Source organism: Artemia sp. Qi Xiang Cuo, chromosome 11 (assembly GCF_049724085.1).
Source record: "Artemia sp. Qi Xiang Cuo chromosome 11, ASM4972408v1, whole genome shotgun sequence".
NCBI lineage: Eukaryota > Metazoa > Arthropoda > Branchiopoda > Anostraca > Artemiidae > Artemia > Artemia sp. Qi Xiang Cuo.
The window spans coordinates 26,002,657-26,024,131 of NC_142804.1; the positions used below are offsets into that span (position 1 = coordinate 26,002,657).

The 21,475-nt window shown below is 34.9% G+C and overlaps 1 protein-coding gene across 1 annotated transcript; it reads right to left on the minus strand.

Annotated features, from left to right (window-relative positions):
• Window positions 1-2,367: 2,367 nt before the first annotated feature.
• LOC148946803 (uncharacterized) lies at window positions 2,368-19,213 on the minus strand. The gene is made up of 6 exons (XM_089097153.1): window positions 19,145-19,213; window positions 15,373-15,686; window positions 13,432-13,636; window positions 10,083-10,170; window positions 8,427-8,839; window positions 2,368-2,635 (listed from the first exon to the last, which is right to left on the minus strand). Exons 2-6 carry the CDS (start codon window positions 15,666-15,668, stop codon window positions 2,534-2,536), a joined length of 1,104 nt encoding a protein of 367 aa, XP_088953279.1. The 5' UTR covers window positions 15,669-15,686; window positions 19,145-19,213; the 3' UTR covers window positions 2,368-2,533.
• Window positions 19,214-21,475: the final 2,262 nt, after the last annotated feature.

The following is a 21,475-nucleotide window of genomic DNA, read 5'->3' on the forward strand; positions in this document are numbered from 1 at the left end:
TCCAGATTTGCAATAGATGTTAAAGATTTTGGATAGTTATCTAGAAAGTAATAAACTAGTTTAGACATAGATAAATCAGTTATTTTAGCTTTTGGGAATGATGAAAGGGAAAAGAATTTGTTGGCTCAAAGAGAAGGAAATGAGAGAAGTTAATAATTTTATTTATTAGAAATATAGGTTTACAAATCCAAGACGGTGCAGTGACCAAATAAAAATGGCATGTCGAAAAGGTGATACGACTTCATGGGTGCCACTACGAAGCCCCCTGAGGCATCTAGGAACAACATTTATTAAGCTTCATTTGAAATTTTTTTAGACGAAAATAGAGCCATTTGTAATTTATAGTGGGGAGGGGGGGGGCTGTTGGCTGGAAAAAGCATATTTAGGGCATTTCATGGGATTATTAGGTTTAAGCGGGAAATTCAATAGTTTGGTATTAAAGACTGACCAATGGTTGTTTTCATTAAAGATAAAAAGATTGGTTAAAATGATAGGACATCAAAAAAGGTTATTAGTTTACCGAGTAATAGATGAGTAACAGATGAAGAATAAACGCAGAATAATAAATAATAATAATGGATAAATAGATGAATAATAAATGCAGCTTATATGGAATGGAGGTATTGCGGGATAGAAGGAAAAGTTCATGAACTTCCCAGATGAGATCAATTTTAAACAGTTTAGAGTTATCAAATATTTGCAATGACGGGATGGGGATAGGACTGGATACAAGGCCGTACCCAGAGGAGGATTTGACCCCCCCCCCTCCCCCCGAAATATTTGTTTTACTCGTAAAAACGTAACAAAAATGGATATAAACAAATTTTTTTATCCGTTTTTTGAGGTTCTTTTGTGTAACCCCCCCCCCGAAAAAAATCTTTGGGTAAAACTCCCTCCGAAAAAAAAACCTGGGTACTGCCTTGACTGGATATAGGATATATAGCAAAATCAGTAAAAGATGTGTTGGGAGACCAGGGGATTAAGAAATTGTTGTGTTAAGTCGCAGCCTCTATGTCTCCTGGTGTTTACTGGCAATTGAAGAAGGCCTGGGAATATATTATTTATTTTAAAACGGGTGTTAATAGCTCAGAGAGAAAAGGAAATATTTAGGGTAGGTAAGGGTGATGGATAGTCCTTACTCATGTCATGCCCCATGTGTGGAGAAACTGGCAAAGATCTGCTTCATTTTGTGGCCCTTTGTCCCGAATTGCAGGATTAAAGGAAAGAACTACTTAAAAAAACAACAAAAAATGCGGTTGCAAATGGTGGCTCGCTTTAGTGATAGGGTCAAAAGATTATGGGACCACGGAAAAGATAGTAGAACGTTTTAAATTGTGAATGACATATATGGAAATAATTTTTAGGGGAAAGGAGGGGGTAAGTGCTGAAACTAATGTTGAATGAGCGTGAGCTTTTTTTATGAATTGTTGTTCCTTTTTGTAGCCATGGCCCTGTCACGTTTAAGCATTAAACATCTATGTATGACATTGGTGCTAGTGACCTTAGTGTTCAATATTCCCTAGAGAATATCCTAATGACCGACTATCATATCTGTCAAATTTGACATTGTTGCAAAACAAAGCCACAGTGCCGAATAAGACAAGATCTGCAAACTGCAGATATAGTATTTGGGTGCCAAAAATGTTAAAGTTATAATAAGAAATAAGTCTTAATATCCATTTTACCTTCCGAGGCAAGTCAACTAAAATTCGGTGGACAAGTGCTCTTGTGTTCCGCAAAACTAAGTTCTTAAATTGCGGAGAATAGGCGGTCTTTAGTTTTTCAAGGTACATTTAGATGCTGGAGTAAATAATCAATTCAAAATCTAGAAGTCATTCCGGGAGCATCACTACAAAATTTAAATAAAATATCTATAGTCAACAAGGAGGTTGTTGTACTGAATTTTACACAAGTGTTTTCGATCATATTTTGAAAAAAGAAATGCAGCAAGTAAACGAAAATAGAATTTAAAATGTCTAATTAAACCCAAGCTACTAAGTACTATAAGTTCTTTTTGCCAAATTCAGCTCAATAAAGCGAGGGAGGTTTGATCAGGTACGCATACGGGGTAGGAAGGCTTCAGTCCCGTACTCCCCCTCTTAATATATTAGATTCTTTTATAATTCATCTCATAATTCCATTTATTTTCCATATAATTAGTCTATTCTCCTGATTTTGTAATTTGACCCTCCCGTCTACACGGGAGGGTTGTTCGAAACATTAGATTCCAGTATATTTGCTTGAGCTGTGTATATTTGGCATGATAAAAAAGAGCAAGAGGATGGTCCTTTTTGTCGGTTGCATGCTTCCCGCACAACTTTTTCTAATGTGTATAACCAACAGAACACTCAAAATAGACGAAAGCTAAGACTCCAATAATAGCATATAATTGAGAACAGTACAAGGCATATAATTTAAATATACCAAATAGTCGCTTTCGAAACAAACATATTTCCGCGTGAAAAATACAAAACAAAAAAACGAAAAAACAAAACAAAAAAACAACCTCCAGATAGGCTCTGTAAATGGGCTTCTAATGTCGCATCATTTTGAAGTACTTAATCTCGGGTACCTTCAACTGAAATGGCCGCTCAACAGGTTTAGTTTCAATGAAAGAGTTTATCTTTGGTGAAAACTGAAAAAAAAGAAACAAATATCAATAGATTGACAACAGTTGAAGATAACCTACTTGAAAGAAGGTGCGGAATTTTGAATTTATTTTTTTGACCTGGCATTATGACCCGGTCTATCAGTAGCATATTCTCTATTCATTTCGGATAGGACAATAATCCTACTCGTGCGAGGTTTACAATAGTGGAGGGATAGGCAGCACTCCTGAAAGGGTGTACTGATAGTACGATAGCAGATGTTGTTATATGAGGGATACTTAAGGAGTTGATGGCTCCCTAAACTGTCTGAGGTTTACAGTTATTATACTCGCAATAAATCAAAGTCAGTTCACTGTAGCATTCTGGTTCCCGGCCAGCCGGTGGGTCATGTCGGCCAAGGCGAATTGGGCTTGACTTTTAAGGTTTGTCTAGAAAAAATTCTGTTTCGCTGCAATAGAAGTCAAGGCCAACATAATTTATTTGGCATATTGCACTTTTCTTACATTACTTTCAAACAATTTAGAAGAATACGAACAAACATCAAGTATCCCGAGCACAAGACCAAAAAAGTTCGTTTGTTTTTCCTAACATTTAGTGATTTCAAAGATATTATTTCACCAATGGCCTGTAAAGTGAGTATTGACCAGGCATATGGCGCAACAAAGACAGTCTTTTCCTTTATTAACCGTTGAAACGGCATAACGATGATGACCATAAACAAACTCGGGCCCCTACAATTATCCACTATTTATAGGAAAGTGAAGAACCTTATTTTTAAGTACAATCCATAGACGGCATTTCGGAATCAGTATATTGCGACCCTGATCACAAAGAGATGGCTTTTACTGAACCTTTGCAATTTGCCTGATTCATTGATCCCCTGTCGGTTACTAAAAGTGATTTTTCGTTACAACTTCTAAAGAGGAGAATAACTATGGTGTTCTAAAGAGAAGTTATTCTGGTGTTCTTTTTTGTCAACAAAGGGTGAATAGTTTGTTGCATTTACTTTTAGTTTGTTGCCAAAAACCGTTGCATGCAACTGATAGCCTGTCAAAATCATCTTCGACAGGTTCACCTACAAACATAGGTTCTTCTATTATTTACCGTTTAGGTAGATAAAGAAGTTTAAATACTATTGATTCGAAATTTTTAAGCATTAAATTATTTTGCATCATCTAATTTTGTAAACATTAGGGTCATGGAGAAAAAAGGAAAATATCTGGAAAACTACCAAAAATTTGAATTTACTATTGCTAATAACGGCATAGAGGATTTATAGTGTATTTTATGCAATATTGTTTTTAGTGCTGAAACTAGGAAACCCTCAAACGTCACTTGCCAAAAGCGTCAAAAATATATTAATAAATATTGAAACGTCAGCAAACAACGTTAGGCTGCCTTGAAAAAAAAAACAAAAGTTAGATCTGACTAAGACGATTCCAAAACAAAGCCTAGCTATAGTTGAGGCATAAAATGAAACTGTTCCGAAAGTTGCAAAAATATTAAATTAAAAAGGCACATAAAATTGCAGAAAGCCTCATCCAACTTTATTTATTAAAGTAGTTTATAGTTCATGGAGAAGCGAGTGAAATTAAAATTTACAACATATTTTGCCGATCAACACAGTTTAGAGACGCATTTCTAACATGTCCGTAGACGGGATGGTACACATTTTTATCTAGAATAAAGGCATCTCCTCTCTTTTCTTTTCAACTTGATGAGTTCACTGATGCTAGTTCATGTTCCCAATTACTCGTTTCCATGAGATATATTCACTTAGAGGACATCAAAGAAAACTTTCTGTTTTATAGAGAACTAAAAACTACCACGAAAGGTAAAGACGTCATGGAGATGGTAAGTTCATTCTTTCAAAGTAACGACTTACAATAGAAAAAATTATGTCGAACGGATACATCCTTGCTTGGATTGAGGTTGGGCTTTCAAGACGACAGTTAAAGAACTTGCACCACAAACAAACATCGACCTGCCCTTGCTACCAAAGATATTCCAAAACATATGGAACTAAGTAAGGAAAGAAAATAATAAATGAGAAATAAAATCAAATCCAGAGAATGGTTTTCAAAACTTTAACACATATTTTAAAAGACCATAGATTCAAAATCTTGGTAAATCCTTTTTCATTGATTCCTGCCTGGTTTTTATTCAGTGTCTGTTTTGTTTTTGTCGGGTAAACTTCGAAAGGTTAGATTTTCGTTTTTTTTTCTTTTTTTGTTTAGCACTGAGGACGACTTGGCGGAGGTCCTTGTCGGAATATTTGCTTGTTTTTCGTCTTCATGTTTTGCCACTGACTGACAAAAACCTCGTTTTTCACCTATTTTCATTTATTATCTCCTTTCCTCTATTAGTTTCATATGTCATGTATAGCCAGTGTGGCCTTAGAATGTATTTATTCCAAAACCCTTGCAAGAAGTTCTCAACTTTTTCTTGGTCATTGTCAACCATAAAAATCTATAGGTGGCAATAATCATCTGTCAAAAGAGCCACGCGACAGCATAGAGTCTGATCACGAAATTCATTTTTTCTATACTGTTTTTCGCTGGTTATTATAAGGAAACACTATCAGCCGAGTCTTTGAATTAGAAAAAGAAATAAAACGGTTCTGATAAATGGAAAAAAATGTAAGTTCACGATATGCTTTAGTGGTTAGACCCTGGTCCAAATTGTAGCTCATTTATCTGACACCATAAATCAGCTAAATAAGCCAAATTTGAAACAGCAAGGTAAAGAAACTTACATTATTTGCTTGTAAGATATTATCATGTCTTTCATATTATAGCTGTGGAATTGGCACCGCAAAATAAATCTTGGAAACTTTGCCGTGTCCGAATACCTTTGCACTGAAACTGAAGGATCACAAACGGAAATAATAGATAATTTAAGAGAAAAAACTATTAAACATCTCCAGAAACTGTTTTCCAGTGAAATTGCTTAAGGATTGTTCTGGGTACCTGGCTGACTGACCGTATTTCAAACAATAGGTTATACGAAAAATGTGGTTCAATATCGCTCTCTAGGGCTATAATGAAAGAAAGGTTGAGTTGGTTAGGGCACGTTGTGCGGATGAAGGATGACAGATTGCCGAAGATTGTTCTTTTCGGACAACCATCTAGGGATAAACGGAAAGCAGGTCGTCCCCGTCTGGGGTGAGAGGACGTCATAAAGAAAGATTTGGAGGAAATGGGAACTTCTTGGGCGGGTTTAAAAAGGGAGGTTTTGAATAGATTGGGGTGGAGGAGGATCGTGCGTAGCTGTGTTGGCCTCAGGCGGCTTGGTGCTGCGGTGAGTTGTTAGTAGCAGTAGTAGTAGACTCATGAATCTAAAGTTTGACATTATTTACGGAATTCAGTAAGCAAGAAGCTGTTTTAGTTCCAAACTAAATCAAGTCTCCTTGTCTAGTTTATTCCCCATATCAAGTATCCTTGGGTGTTGTTAAGATTCCCGATGAGGTAGAGGATGGATTTTTAGAGCAAAAAAATGAATTCTCAGCGTTTGATACATTTCTGAAAAAATCAGTATCTTAATTTTGGCGTCCAGTGCGTCATTTGTAGTCTTCACGTTATCTTTTTAACTAACTGTGCCATTTGCTTCTATTTACCTCGGCCAAAGAAGATTTTCAACAATTCTGTAGATAAAGACAAAGGCCAGGATTAAGCTGGATGTTCAAGATGCAAAGAGATTAACCTTGACAAAAACTCAGCCAATAATTATATCACTTGTTAAGCACATGCAAGCTCAATCATCACGCTAATGCTTAATAGAAATGTCATCACTATTGTTTAGTCCGAAAATTTATTGTCAAACTCTTTATTTTGTGTTCTACTTATCCAACGCTGCGGAAAAGTTCTTTCAAACGGAAATCTTTCAAAAATTTAAAATGGTCAAGTTAAGGAAAAATTGGGGACCACATCCATACTATAATTATTGTCTTACTATAATAACATATCACTTAATGGAATTGTCAATTCGCTACGTCAAAACAATAATAATCCTATGGGATTACATTCATGGGATTACACATACCGCAGAGAAACTGATCCAAACCTCGATTTTTAATCCTGAACATGACTGTTGTGCCTCCTTTTTCCCCCGAGATAACTGTGTCCAACTATAGGCTATGAAAAATCATGAGAGGGCATCTCTCTCCACGGTCTTTCTCAGGGAATTTTCAAGTATTTGCAGCTTTTTCTATAAGTTTTCTTCCCATATTATATCCGTTTTTTCTATAATTTTATTTGTTTAATTGAAAGGTAATGTGCTATAAGAAATTATTTAGAAACCTAATCTACAAGAAAATGTTTTGTAATACAAGCCCCGTCCAAAATGGTGTCCAAAGAAGGACCAGAAAACTTTTTGTCCGATCTGCTCAAAACATACATCCTTGGTCTAAGGAAAATCCAATGCAGAAGGTAAAAGAAACATATCAGTTTCAGAACACATTTCCAGAGATACAAAGAAAAATAACATTTACACTTATTATAGACCCAGTAAAACTATCAGTTCCAAAATTTATCAAGGTAAAGACCCTATCCCAAAAGGTGAAAACTCTAGTGTCCACAGAATTCCATCCTAGTGTGGTCTTTGGTACATCGGGAGACCTCACCAACGACTTACGGATAGATTAAATCAATACTCTACTTCAATAGTTAGTACCCTTAAAAAGCGGAAACAAAACGGAAAATGTTGACTTTACCCTTGCAGAACATATCTTTAATTTTCCAGAACATACTATTTTATTTAACCAAGGTAGTTTAATTTCTCATGACAAAGGTATTGTCCAGCACTACAGGGAAGCGGCTGAAAATTTTAAATGCCAATATTTAGGTCTAGCTTTGAACTGAGATTCCGGTAATTTAAGAATAAACGTGTCATATTTCGGTTTTCTCAAAAGAGAAGCCGATGCTTTGGTAATTCCTAAAATAAACCTTGAACCATTTTCCCAATCATATAATCAAACAAGAAATGCAAGGGATGCAATAATTGAAATCAGAAATCAGACAACATAGTTCTCCAACTTATTCAATTGCTGGTTCGTTCTGTTTTGAGTGAATGAATGTTTTCATTTATATCTCAGTTGTTCGCTAGTATCCGTTGATGTCAGTTCGTAATTTTTTTGATTTTATACAAATCGCGGATATTGGCGAATGACTCGCTTTGTGTTTGTTAGGTATTTAGTTTCAATTCTTATAATTTTTTGGCTTTTATTGAATTTTATTCATCTTTTAATTTTTGGGTTTTTTTCATTTTTTTTTTTTTATACATTGACTTTCCGCGTTTGTTTTGTTGGTGTTTTCTTCGGCACTTTCCTTGAACATGTTTTTCCGTTTCGCGCTGAAGAAGAGAGGCGGTTGTCCTCTCGAAATATTCGCTTTGTTTATTTATTCAGTAATCTCGTTTGACTTTAAAACCCCATTTTTATCGTTTCCTTTTCTTACATTGTGGCAGGCCAATGTACAGGGTTCAGTATTAAAAGGGACGTAGCCCATATTTTAACATCGATAGCCCACATAGCAAAAACTAAAATTTTCATTGCATTTCTGAGCTAAGTTCTAATGTAAACCAAGATATTTTTGTAGCTAGTCCAGCACTTCTGACAAATACAATTTGTAAAAAAATATGGAAAAGACACATCAAAGTTTGCGGAAATTTGTTTTGCTTAAGGAAAAATCAAATTTATAGCTTTCCGTTTTATATTGTATCAGCATCATCACCTAACATGACATAAAAAAAAAACTAAATCCCTAAACAACTATTTCTCGCAAATTATCCAAATAGTAAAAATCGAAAGAGAGCATTTACCTGAACTGAGTTAGAAATTCCAGTAGACCACTCTCGATACAGGTGCGCCCTTCCAGGCACATCCAAATATGCCGATCGAGGTAAATAACTCAAATCAATTTCACTACAGATACTGTTTTCACCGTCTTTAACATCTACACAAGGAAATCCGACAAAAGAATTATCAGTGGTCAAAATGTCGGCTGAGTTGAAATCTTTCAGTGGAAAAGGTTGATGGATATTAGCTTGAAAGTTTGTCAGAAAATCGAGAGGGTCACAATGAGAAGGAACTTCATTTTCTTTATCAATTCTGGGGCTATCTGAGACAATTTCTTCAGCTTCTTCTACAAGCTTCTGCTGAATATAAAGTGTTCGCTCTTCTTCATTTTCATAATAGGCTTTATTAACCTTCTTTTTCTTTTCGGCGACTACATCTATGAAATTATTAAAGTTAACAATTAAGCGCTTATCTTTAATCAATTCTTAATTTTTCATTTCACTGATCTCTATAAGAAATCTATCCTATATCCTCTTGCATATTTGGATATTTTCAAACCCCACTGGGTTTAACAACTCGGGCATATTCACAGAGCAGGATTTGGGGCATCCAACAACTAAAATTTAAGTTTTATTTAAAGGTTTGAGCTTAACTAGAACAAAAATTGAAGTTTATTAAATTGAAAAAAACAACTTTTTCGACTCTTTTTCCAGGGTCTAGATTAGATAGTCCTCAAAACAAACGTCCATAAATGGGCACATAGTAAAACTTTCTCAAAAGCGTTTCGTCTATCTTCTTCCGAATCCAAAGCAAGCTACTACTACTACATATAACTCACTGCAGCACGAAGCCACCTGACGCCAGGACAACTGCACACGCTCCAGCTCCACTCCAACCTACTAAAAGCTTCACTTTTAACCTCTCCCATAAATTTCGAATTTCCTTTAAATTCTTCCTTAAGACCTCCTCCCACCCCATTCGAGTTGTTGAACATAATTGGGTATATATATTGTTCATTCCTCATGGATCTTTTTTTTACATTTTTAGCATTAAAGAAGGTCATTAAGCGGAATATAAAAAACCCTAATGCTAGTTTAATTTTAATTGTTACTTTAGATTTTTAGTTTGTTTGTTTTTATCAAGAGCTCTTTGATCGTGAGGCAGACTTTTTATTAGTTTCTTTATTTTAGCTTTCCTTCTAATCCACTGAAAACGGCTATTTGTCATATAGCCAAAATTTCGCTTTATTACTGTCTTCAGGAAAGGTCTTCATTCCTAATAACCCTTGCTTTACCAAGTATACAAAAAGAACTGAAAAGTAGTGAACTAGCGAAAAAATAGAAGTACAAAAAAAGACAAACAAAAACAAGAAAACGGCAAAAAACGCAAACAAACTAAGTTACAAAATTGGCGGCGAAAAGAGGAAACAAATAAAGTAAAAAAATGCCTCATCAGATAATTTATTCGATATATTCTATAGCGGCATAATAATCTTAGAAGTACTTGGCAACAATTCTCCTATAACAATAGCGTCGAGGTAAACAAAGCAAAAACTTACAATAACAAAAATAACCATGGCGGATCAATAGCAAACTCTTAGCTAATAGCAATTCAATGTCTATTTCCACTATTTACTATCACGAAAAAAAGCTTGTTTAATCAATAAAATAAGAGGATACCTTTCTTGCACAGATATTGCGGGAGATCACTCCATGTCTTCGATAGTTCAACAGTAAATATCTCCCGATGGAATTTCTTCATTTCTACCTAAAATTATGGACAACGTAATTAATGCTGAGAGATTGATATTTATGGGAATAAAGGTATACGTTGAGGAAACCGACTGTTGCCTGGGCTTTGTCTTTTAATGCAAATAACGGAGGAGTTTTAATGACACAGAAAGTGTCAGGACTTGCGTGACATTCATTTTAATCAACGGCGAGGATATCCCACAAAAACTATTGTCATTAACCACGAATCCACTTTGAAACTTCTAAGTAGCCATTTATTCACATGCAAGTCGCCTGTTCTAATCAAAGATAACACCCACACTTCTCTGTTTCACACTAAATTGAAAGTCCATATCCAAATGGGATAAAGCTAAAAGGCGTTAAGTAGGACGAATCTATTAAGTTTAATTTTAACGCCTTAGGTTTTACCGCAGCTAATTAAACTATGTTTATATAGATATGATTTCGTACAAAAGTCTGTTTTATGTCTGAATTTCATTCTTTTTCTTACATTTCTATCTGCCATGTTTTGATTAACTGGTTGCGGTCAAACATTTCAACCCAGAGACTACACACCCACTCGTTTAAAAAAAAGTCCCTGTAGGCTCACCAAAAAGCGACAAATAAAAGTCTGGGAAATACTGATTTCACTTGTCATACCATACATTTGCAAGAAGAACATCAGCAACACCCCTATTACCATATTGAATGAAATTTCTAATGATGCTGCCTCAATCCTAATGAAAGCTAGAATCGTCAATGTCCAAAACTCTTACAACAATCTTTTTGAATAGTAGCCATTATTTTTAACCTATTCCATTCGCAATTTCGGACACAGTTGATGGAATAATGCTGTAGTCTAGTCATAAACCTGATGACCATGTTTGTAACATCACCAAAGTAGATTACGACTGCCTTCTGATAATTACGTAAATGGCCAAGCATTGGTGGGTAAAATGCCACGCCCTTTATCTTTAGACGTGTTTCATGCGTCTAACACGTCTATAGTATGACTGCCTCATTTGGATAAACGGCTACACTGAGGTACTTTATCAAAGAACTTAATCCACTTAAAAACGATCCCTGAAACAGTTTCAAATAAGGGGCATATGCCTTAAATTTATTTACTAAAAAGACTAATGTTGCTACCCCTGGAGAAAGGCAGAATAACCTATACCTGGTACATACGTAGGGGAGGGGTCTTCGGGCCCGGCCCTCACGAAATCTCATGATTGATACATCTCACAGAATAAGGGATCTGAAGGATTGCCCCCCCCCCCTCGAAACAAATTCCTGCGTACATGCCTGCCCTATACTTAGAATTTGGTGCAAACAATGACAAACTCCCTACAGAGATTATTTTGAATAATACCCATATATAATACCTAATAACTAGACCTCTCCCTCCCTCTTACATGCCTTAACCCTGTGGTTCATTTTCATTTTTCATCATTTAATCGAAGCTGCACACACAAAATGACAAAAAGCATAAAAAAATTGTTCACATACTTTTTTGTTACTTTTTTACAAGTCGGGCAATAATCTTGGGGGGAGGTGGGTTCAGAACCGGTAAACAACCTCCCCTCCCCGGGATACAGCCTTGACGTGAACCACCTTACGTCCGAAATAAATACGCTGCGTGAGCCCAGGTTTAGGGCAAAAAGTTGAAAAACAACTAAATATAGACTGAAGAATGAATACGCACGACACTAGGGAAAAAAGATATACAAATAATATCTGATCAAGATAGTAGATGGCGTAACTGCTTTTTACTATTATGAGCCATGCTGTTGAAACAGCTGAGTCTTTAGTTTTTATCAATATGAAATTGACATTCTCAAAGAAAGAACAATTAGTTACGATTTTTTTTCAATATTGTGAATTAGCCATCTGTCACAATAGGGAGCACAAAAGTAGCAAGGTCAAAAGGATACTTCATAGGAAGGAGCGAAGACTGAAGACCTAAATAGAGCAGATTAGAGAAGCCGTCCTTGCACGGCTGTGTTGTTCTCAGGCAAATTTGCGCCCGATTAATTGTTAGTAGTTGTAGTTTTTAACTTTGACATGAATATTACTTCAGCGGAATTCCACCTTACACTTCATGGTAACAAATCGTAAGTAAAGAGATCAGTGCCAATAGTAACCAAACTCTGCTAAATAGAATTTTCTTAACAAAATACAAATCAAAATAAATTATTACAATACAAATCAAATTATTCGAGAACCTTCGAGAACAATCGAGCTTATTTATTCACATTTGTCTTGAATAATAAATTTTCCAGCTCAAATGTTTTAAAGAAGATCAGCAAATATCACCCTTGAAATCGCCAGCTGGCTATTCATATCGCACCCTAAAATGTATTAAAGTAAGTACCTATACCATACCACCTTGAATGGCATCGCTGCCTTTGACCATAAGTACAGCAAGCGTACCTATGCCCACATGCAGGTGTATCCAGACTTCCATGCCTCGTCAGGTCTGTCTGATCATGCCCTTGCTTTGGAGTGGAAGTCTAGCCAGACATGTATCTCAACGCCTCTAGTACAGATAACTGATATGATGACAAAAGAAGCTTCGAGATTGGTAAAATTTGAAGTCCTAGACAGGGCTCTGCACTCTGGAGATAAAAATGATCGGTTGTAACTTATTGCAGCCAAGCATCAAATTTTACTTTTGAACGTAAACTGTCTGGATAAGGATGTCTGAAAAGATATTTGTCTAGATATGCAAACCTAACCATACATATATATGAAGACTGCTTAGGAGCATAAAACCTTCCCAGACCTTCCCAAAACCTTCCTTTGAATTAAAGTCAAGCTGCCATCAAGCCATGATGCCAACACAGACCAAGATAGGTAGCCAAGACAGGTAGTCTGACTTAGCGGCAAAGCTGACATAAGCCCTTTTCAGGATTGTATAAAATATGATGTCATTTTCACTTGTTGTTACATTTTGTCTATCATCCATCCATCCATCCTAGGGTAGAACTAAGGTAGATAGCCAAAGAACTGAGGGATGATCAAGCTTTTTGGTTTGAATCATGATGGACAATGTTGACTGGACTTGTATGCAAAAGGGGGGGGGGGACTGAATATACTTGGACTCACAGGCAAACAAGTGACCTAAGAATAATAGGCTTGCCTGCTTGGAGTCTCAGGCGGTACAAATATCTTATTCCCCATCTGGATTGGGGCTATGTACACAAGATATGCCTACAAATATGCTTTGGTTTAAAATGGATTTACTTGTTAGATTACAGTTACCAGGAGCATTATTTATTAAGGCACAGATACTCACAGTGATTTCTTCAGATTCGGATTCCTCAAAGCATTCATTTGTCCGATTCTTCTGCATACTTTGCAATGTGTCTCTATCTATGACGCTTTTCTCGTAAACGACTGGTGTTTTTATCATACAGTTTGGAACAGGATCTTGATGATTGCTTTCCAAATCTGACAAAAATCTTTCAACTTGACCAACTGATGCTGAAGGAACACTTGGCCTAGAATTAGACAGTAATTTAGCACTGAATAACGTAGACAATCATTTTGAATATGACAAATTCCACTACCATACATGAGCAAAAAAAGATACTCCTTTAATGAGTAAAAAGGTATCTTGAACTATGATTGTTTTAATGTAGATTTTATTTCATCTATCTACCGCATCTATCTAATCTAATGTATCTAATGTGTGTCATCTATCTAATGTAGATTTTATTTCATCTATCTACCGCACTCCCTCAGTAATGTATACTCAAAAATCATTTGACTTTAATTTGCAGTCCATTAAAAGGATGTCTTTATTCTTGTCCCCTTTTCATTTTAAATGTTACATCATGCATTTTGTATGACAGTAAACATCCCCCATTGAAAAAATTGTAAGTAAACCCGATCCCTCTCTCTTCCCCCGCTTGGAAAACCTTTAGACATAAATATCTTTCACCAAAAACTTATAGGTTTTGACATTGAGACAAAGAAACAACATGTTTAAGGATTAATAGAGGGAATAATGTCCATCCTAAGCTACTTTTTAAATACAAAATGTCATGGTTACAAATGACTAGTCTTGTTAAGGGGAATAAAACAAACTTATGCTCAACAAACTGAACCCAGTGACTCAAAGGGTTAATACTGCCATACCATAAAGCATCATGACAATTCAAACTGTCTTCGTGTTTTTACAAAGTGAATAATTATTTGCGAACTGAATATCCACAAACACCAAACATAAAAAAAAATAATTTAAGAGGTACTCAGTGGAACACTTGTTGTGCAACTTTTTTTTTTTTTTTTTTTACGAGATTAGATGTAAGCAACAAAACTTTGGGAGAGAGAACTGGGGAGAGATATTGAATGTTCCTCAAGCCAAAATCACGGTTACCCTCTTCCCTTTTTTTCTGTGCTCCAGTATAGCCACAGATGATTTTCAAAGTTGTTCAACTGAAACCTGAAATAAAGGTATTGGAAGGGGGAGGGGTGATCACTTACCCCCCCCCTCCCTCCATCTCCCTCTAGATTTCGAAAATACCTTTCTTTATATTTTTGTTGGAAAATATCCTTTTTTGGTATTTCCACTGAAGAATTGAAAAAAAAAGTATTCACTCACTCCAAGATCTTGAAAAATTTTTTTTTGCCCCTCCTCTCTCCCAAAATTTTTTCGTAAATTGGCATCACTGTAACTAATGAAGAAATTGACAAGAAACAGTAAAAAAAAACGTTTAGTTATTTAGTGAAGCATTAGGGATTTTGACCAAGGTCGATAATGTCCATAAAAGCATAGTATGGAGCTCAACACATTTAAATGCTTTAGTCTATCAGGAAAAGAAAGAACCTGAATCAGAGAGCACAAAAGACAGGTTGAGAAGGAAAGCAGAGAAGGAAGAGGAAAGAGAGTGCATAAATGAAATGATTCAAGTTCTTAAAGTAAAAGAACATTTGGTATTTCTTTAAGTGCTATTTAAGCTACTAAATTTGCATTTAATTTCAAGTATGTCTCTCTAAAATAATATGTATAATCAATGAAGAAATTGTGGTTGAAACTGGCATAACAAAACTTCTGTGACATATTGAAACATTAGGAATTTAGATTTGAGTATACTGAGGAAAGGCCTATATGCCCTGCCTTAAAAAGATTCACTCTACCAGAAAAGGAAGGAGCTCTAATCATAAAGGGAAAAAGAGAGAGGGAGAGGGAGAGAGAACAAATTACACAATCAAGTACAATGATTGTACTTACTCAACAAAATATTCCTCTTTCTTCTTTTTCTTCCCACGAATTTTGGACTCAGGCAAAATCTTATCACAATATACCCCTTTTAGAGGAGATGTAAATTCAAGTAGCAAGTCTTTGTTTGAGGCAAACTTTCTCTTTGCCTGGTAGGGCTTGGATTCAATTTTCTTTGAAAACATATTCTTTATAGAAGTAAAAGCAGAAGTGAGCCTTCCATTTGTAATAAAGCTTCCAGTTTTTAAGTTTTTGGAGGTGCTATCAATATTGTCGCTTTTTCTTCTAGCTTTCATGTGTCTTCCCATTGCTCCTACATTTTAAACCTGAAATATGAATACAAATCAACCTTTGTCTGGATTCGGAATTAGCACTATGTTAAGGATAGTACCTGTCACCTAGATTATAAGGGAAACTTTAAGGTTAATAAGGAACTACTCAAAAGTTAAAGAAAAAAAAATGCTTTTGCTACTCCAAGGAGTGATTTTGGAGCTTACTCTTTCTCTGAAAAAAAAAAACCTACAGATTTCAATAAATTCCACTTTTAATCTCTTGTTCCTATGGAGCCAAAACATCAGACATAACTTTCTTGTGTTATATATTCATAGTTCAGTCAAGTTAATTTCTTGAAGATTGTTCTTATTTACCAGACCTTTGTGATTATGTTATGAAGGAATGTTATCTGAATGGTAAAACAGAATATCCATACATATTGTTGACTTTAATTACATTAACCTGGATGATGCATAAGACGCTTATATAAAAAAAAATCATTTTATGTTCGATTAAAAAACAAAAATGCAAATGATTAAGGAAACCAAGAGAACCAGGTTTTCTTAATTGTTTAAAAAAAAAACAAAAAAAAAACGAAAAGACAGAACAGAAGTTTCAGCAGTAAAACAAAAAAGTCAGAGCAAATGAAAGGCTATCCATAAATTAGACTGGGCAGGAATTCTGTCCCTGGTGATTAACTTTGCCTGTCAACTAGCCTGATTTTTGCTCATTGGGTCAAAAGATCTTGATCTAAAACGAAAAAGAACATTACTATGATTCTCTTTGCATTAAGCTACTGTAAACTGGGTTGATAGGAATATCCCCTCAGTACCTATATTTAGAGCAAGGTTACCTCGAATAAAGTGAACGTATTTAATATTATTTGGTTTTGTTAGGATATAATTCAGAAGCCACTATTCAGTCTCTTGGACTTGTAAATTATTATAGCTTCAGCTTGATTCAAATTGTGTGAAGTGTGTATAAGGATTTACTCAGAACATTCCTAAAACAACTATAGTATTTCATATATTATTTTCTTTACTTTTTTCTCTTCCATCTTTACATAAATTTCATGCTCTTGAATGTTTTAAGTATTTAACCTTGTTTTCCTCCTTTTTTTTCACAAAAATCTCCGAATCAAAATGTATTTGGGCTTTTTATAGTTTATCTTATCCATTTTCACGATTAAAAAGCTTTACCTATTACTTATACAACACAAAGCATTATTTATAAAAGCAAAAACATTACTTATACAACAAGACTAATCCATACCACTGTCTACAGAAAAAACTGTCTACAACTGTCTAACGTTGTTTACAAAGCAAAAATTAAAACAGAAAATGAAAAAAAAATTCTTCAGGATTTTTTTTTTTAACACACACTTTATAACTCTAGCACTAATGAATTTAAATTAGAATAAATATAACATTTTTTCAGATTTAGTCTTTTAATAGTAAAAATATACTCTACTTAAAGCAAAAATAAACCTAAACTACTGATTTGATGAGCGAATAAACCAAATTTATTCAAGGACTTGTTCATAATTAGCAGCTATGTCAGACTGTAATTGTTACAATTAAAGCATTTTTTTTTTTTTCAACTTCACTCTTTTTGAAAATTTTATCACCAAAAAATCATAGAAATGGCTTCTGGCCACCTCCACTTCTACCATTTCTATTTGATGCATTACAAAAAGAGTGAAGGGTTTTTCTTTTCAGTAGTGATGTTCAGAAATGTTACAAAAGAAAACTTCAATGGAAGTAAAAAGCCAATGAATAGATTCCTATTTCAAACCCACTCTTCATTATTCAAAATTTGCTTCAGTAATTAATAGATACCACTAAAAAAAAAAAAAACATAGAATGATAAAGTTGTTGGCTTTTATATAAATAGATTTTGTATGGACCTTAATTGCTCCACAGTGCAAATTTAAGGTAATTGTCATCCACTTATTGGAATTTTCTTTTAGTTTTGTATATATTGATGGGATCATCAGGGAGGGAGGGTTGCTTTGTTATCAGGATAACTACTAATATATTGAAAAAGAGTATGAAATAAGAACATTGTTATTTTTATTGTATTAGCCTACCATGTTTTTTGAGAAGTGCTGCTAAACTGAAATTTTTACCATATTTGGAAATTTGACTAATATACCCTTCTATTCTTAGAGATCTGTGCACTCACAGTTTCAAGTAGCCCAGCCTATAATAAATAGGCCAGGGTGAAAGCCTATTTAAAAAATAAAGTTTTTCTGGGGAGAAGTTACTAGTCAACTGGTTGGAAAATGAATTGTTTTCTGGGGCAATGTTTGTTTCCAGCTAGTTGGCAAATTTAAGTGTTGCTGGGGAGAAGTTAATAGTCAACTAGTTGGAAAATAAATTGTTTTCTGGGGCAATGTTTGTTTCCAGCTAGTTGGCAAAATTAAGTATTGCTGGGGATAAGTTATAAGTCAACAAGTTGGAAAATGAATTGTTTTCTGGGACAATGTTTCTTTTCAGCTAGTTGATAAAATTAAGTGTTGCTTGGGAGAAGTTATTAGTCAACTGGTTGGAAAATAAAAGTTTTGCTTGGGAAATGTTTCTTGTCAACTAGGCCTAGTTGGCAAATATAGATTTCTCCTATAGGGATGGCCAAAATTTTCTATCTAGATGGCAAAAATATTTTTAATTAGCCTATAAGGAGATTGGATAGTACCATTTTATATAAGCTTAGGCTATAAACTAATTTTTTTCCAATAGCCTAGTCATAAAGTGGATATCCATTATTGAATTATGAAAGAGCATAAAAAAGGCATCAAATGATGTTTTCACTTTCATCCTAGCTAAATTATTGCACCACCTAGATATTTAACAAAATATTTCCTTGTACTTCATTTAAGCAGAAGATCTATTTTGCAAGGTAGGCTATCAGTTTAATAACACAAACATTTTTAGAGTTCATCAAAGGTCAATGCTCTCTAGAAGTAGAAAGAGTGAATGTAGGTACTTCAAAATACCTTCCAGGACATACTTTAGCCTAGTCTACAGATCTATCCCTGAAAGTTTCATTTTCCTAACTTAACCCCTTCTCAAGACAGCAAAAAAGTAGCATGTCTAGAATTTTACCAATTAAAATAATATAGAAGTACATTATTAGAGCTATAGGCTAACTGGGACCATTAAGAGGGGGCACTGTAATGAAAGCTAGGCTAGCCTACCACAATGTTTGGGAATAGCATAAAACAAGGAATCTATTGGTTTAACTTTGTTTAGGATAATTCCGTTGAAAATAGTCAACCACAATATATTTCGACAACAAAAAAATTTTAACTAGCAGCAACCCAATAGGCTAGCCAATTAAAATATGAGTGAAATAAAATTATGAGTGAAAATAATTTTATATTAAAAATATGAATGTAGGCTTGGTCTAAATCATTACACCTGAAGATTTGTTATTGTATTGTTTATTTCAGAACAGAGCAATAAGACTGTTATCAGTCAATATTATTTAGATTTTTTTAAAGTTTGGTTACTTCAGCCAAAATAGAAGCATGTTGCTTTATTTCAACTATTTTGCTTAGCACATTGCATGCAGATTGCCAAGAGCTCAAGAAAAAAATCACTTAAACAGGTATATTGCCGAAAGGACCGAAAATGTGCCACAAACAACCTTTCGCGTCATACACGGTAACCCCTTTCAGCGAGTTCCGCTCTACCTTCTAACTGCCTATTTGAGTACTAAAGTTCAGGAGAATCCAAAGCTGACTCACCATGTGCTTAAATAGAAATGATGGGATGATTTTTCGCGTTTACAGCCAAAGGTGTTTCTTTCACTTTGAGTAGCTAAACGAAGTTTAACTTTCCTTGCTTATAAGCCATTCGTTTTTATTTTCGTTATTCTTTCAAGTTCGTTAAAGGATAAACAAAGTTTGGAGCTCAGTTTAGCTTCGTAGTTTGCCATTTAGTTCTTTTTCTCTAGACCAGGAAAGAAATCCCATCTCCTGGAAATGCTATAATTCGTTTCTACGCTCGGTTCATCCTTGAGATTTTAAGCTAAACTTAGAAAAATGAACAGTCTATAGTCGTCTAAGTGTAAATGACCGAAAAAGTTAAACAATGAAAATGAATGCAGCTAGTATTCCAGTTCCAAGCTGCATCAAGAATGGTTTATTTGTGAATTTCAAATGACAACAAAGATACTAGTTAGCACAGACTGGCCTAAACATGAAAAATTCAAAACAAAAAAAAAACTTTTTTTTTTATCATAGTTTATCATAGTTTATCAAAAAGTTTATCATAGCTTAAACAAAAAAGTATATTTCGGTGGGTCCTTTTAACTTCCAGCACCGAGCATGCCTAATCAGAGAGTCAGGGATGTCGCACTCGTGCGGAGCGGGGCATGCTGGTTCACTCTTATCAGTGCCGTCACCGTCTCTGGGTCCAATTTGTATACCAGTGGTGATCATTCAACTTCAGCATCGAAAAGTGTCCTTTACTGCATAAAAATATGGCAACGACATTTGAATTTGTGTAAAGCTTGGAAGTGCACTGACTATGGGGTTGTCATCAACGTTAATTATCTTGCCAAGCTCACACCAAAAATGCTCCTGGTTCTTTTATATCAACCCACCCAGAGAATTGCCGATAACTCAAAGCTTCCGCCACTCTCTGTCAAATTAGTCAATATCAAAATTTAGGTTGGTAGAAAACTAAGAGTAAATTCCCACAAAGCTCTGAATATGGTCACTCACCTTTATTTTAGGAACGGCAAACTCTAGCTGAATCAAAAGTTCCCCCCTTTCATGATTTCTTTGCACAATCCCCTAAAATCGTGACACGCATATTTTGACAGAGATGAACTTCCCTTTCCTTATTTTTTTTTCCAATTTTTATATGTTTTCACCAATTATTATTTTAGTTCTTTTACATGAGCTACAGCCATATGAGGCCCAAGCCATTAAGGGTTTAGGGGGGGGTCGAGGATGAATTTTTGAAAACAATAATAAAACAAAAAAAAGAATATAAAATTAACAAAATAAAAGCGTTTTTCTTTTTTTTCTTGCATGCCTCCTTCTATAGAGCCACTATTCTAGATCTTTGCTAAGTGAACCTTTATCATTGTTTGCTGTCAAAAGACACAGTTCTGAATGTCAGTTTGGAGCATTTTGAGATAGATATCACCCCACATTATTTCGACAAGCTCTTTCTATTGGTGCAGTCCTAATTCATGTATCATTACTCCTTCTGTAAATAAATTTAGTAAATCGTGAAAACCGTGTAAAACTGTGAATATATTAAAGAGTTTATTCAAATATAAGACCTTTAAGAGTTCCAAGGGGGTGCCAATGGGGGGTAGGGGACAGAGGCTTATAGCCTCCCTAAAATACAGAAATCCCTTTTTGGAAATCTCATTTGAAAAATTTAAAAACAAGGAAGTCCTCCCCTCCCTTTGGTTTTAGGAATACTTTTCTTTGTACCTTCACACAAAATCCCTGCCCCCTTCGTCTACAAACTGTGAATCGGTACCACTGCTTAAAAGCTTAGTACACAGCCCCTGACTAAAACCATGCGCATGACAACTTTCATGTCAATTAATTAAGATAATATTTGTCAAAACTATTTTTCAAAATAAAGAAAAGAGAGGTATTAAGGCCTAAGATGAGCATAATAAATAAGAAACGCAGTACTCCTTGGAATTTTGATCTACAATATTAATATTCAGAATAAAACCATACGGAGAAATAAACACATTTCAAAACGGCATCTTTATGACGTAAAACCATTGAAAAATCAGTGAAAGGAGAACGAAGCTCGAAAATTTGGCCGTATAGTACTTATTTATCATCAATGCAAATGTGAGGACT

What these genes read in the sequence shown, in the direction of transcription:
- LOC148946803 (XM_089097153.1), bottom strand. Translation starts at nt 15,668, where the DNA reads ATGGGAAGACACATGAAAGCTAGAAGAAAAAGCGACAATATTGATAGC. An exon ending in AAAGAGGAATATTTTGTTGA is followed by an intron (nt 13,637 to 15,372) that starts GTAAGTACAATC and finishes GTCTAATTCTAG; the next exon opens with GCCAAGTGTTCCTTCAGCAT. An exon ending in GCAATATCTGTGCAAGAAAG is followed by an intron (nt 8,840 to 10,082) that starts GTATCCTCTTAT and finishes ATAATTTCATAG; the next exon opens with ATGTAGTCGCCGAAAAGAAA.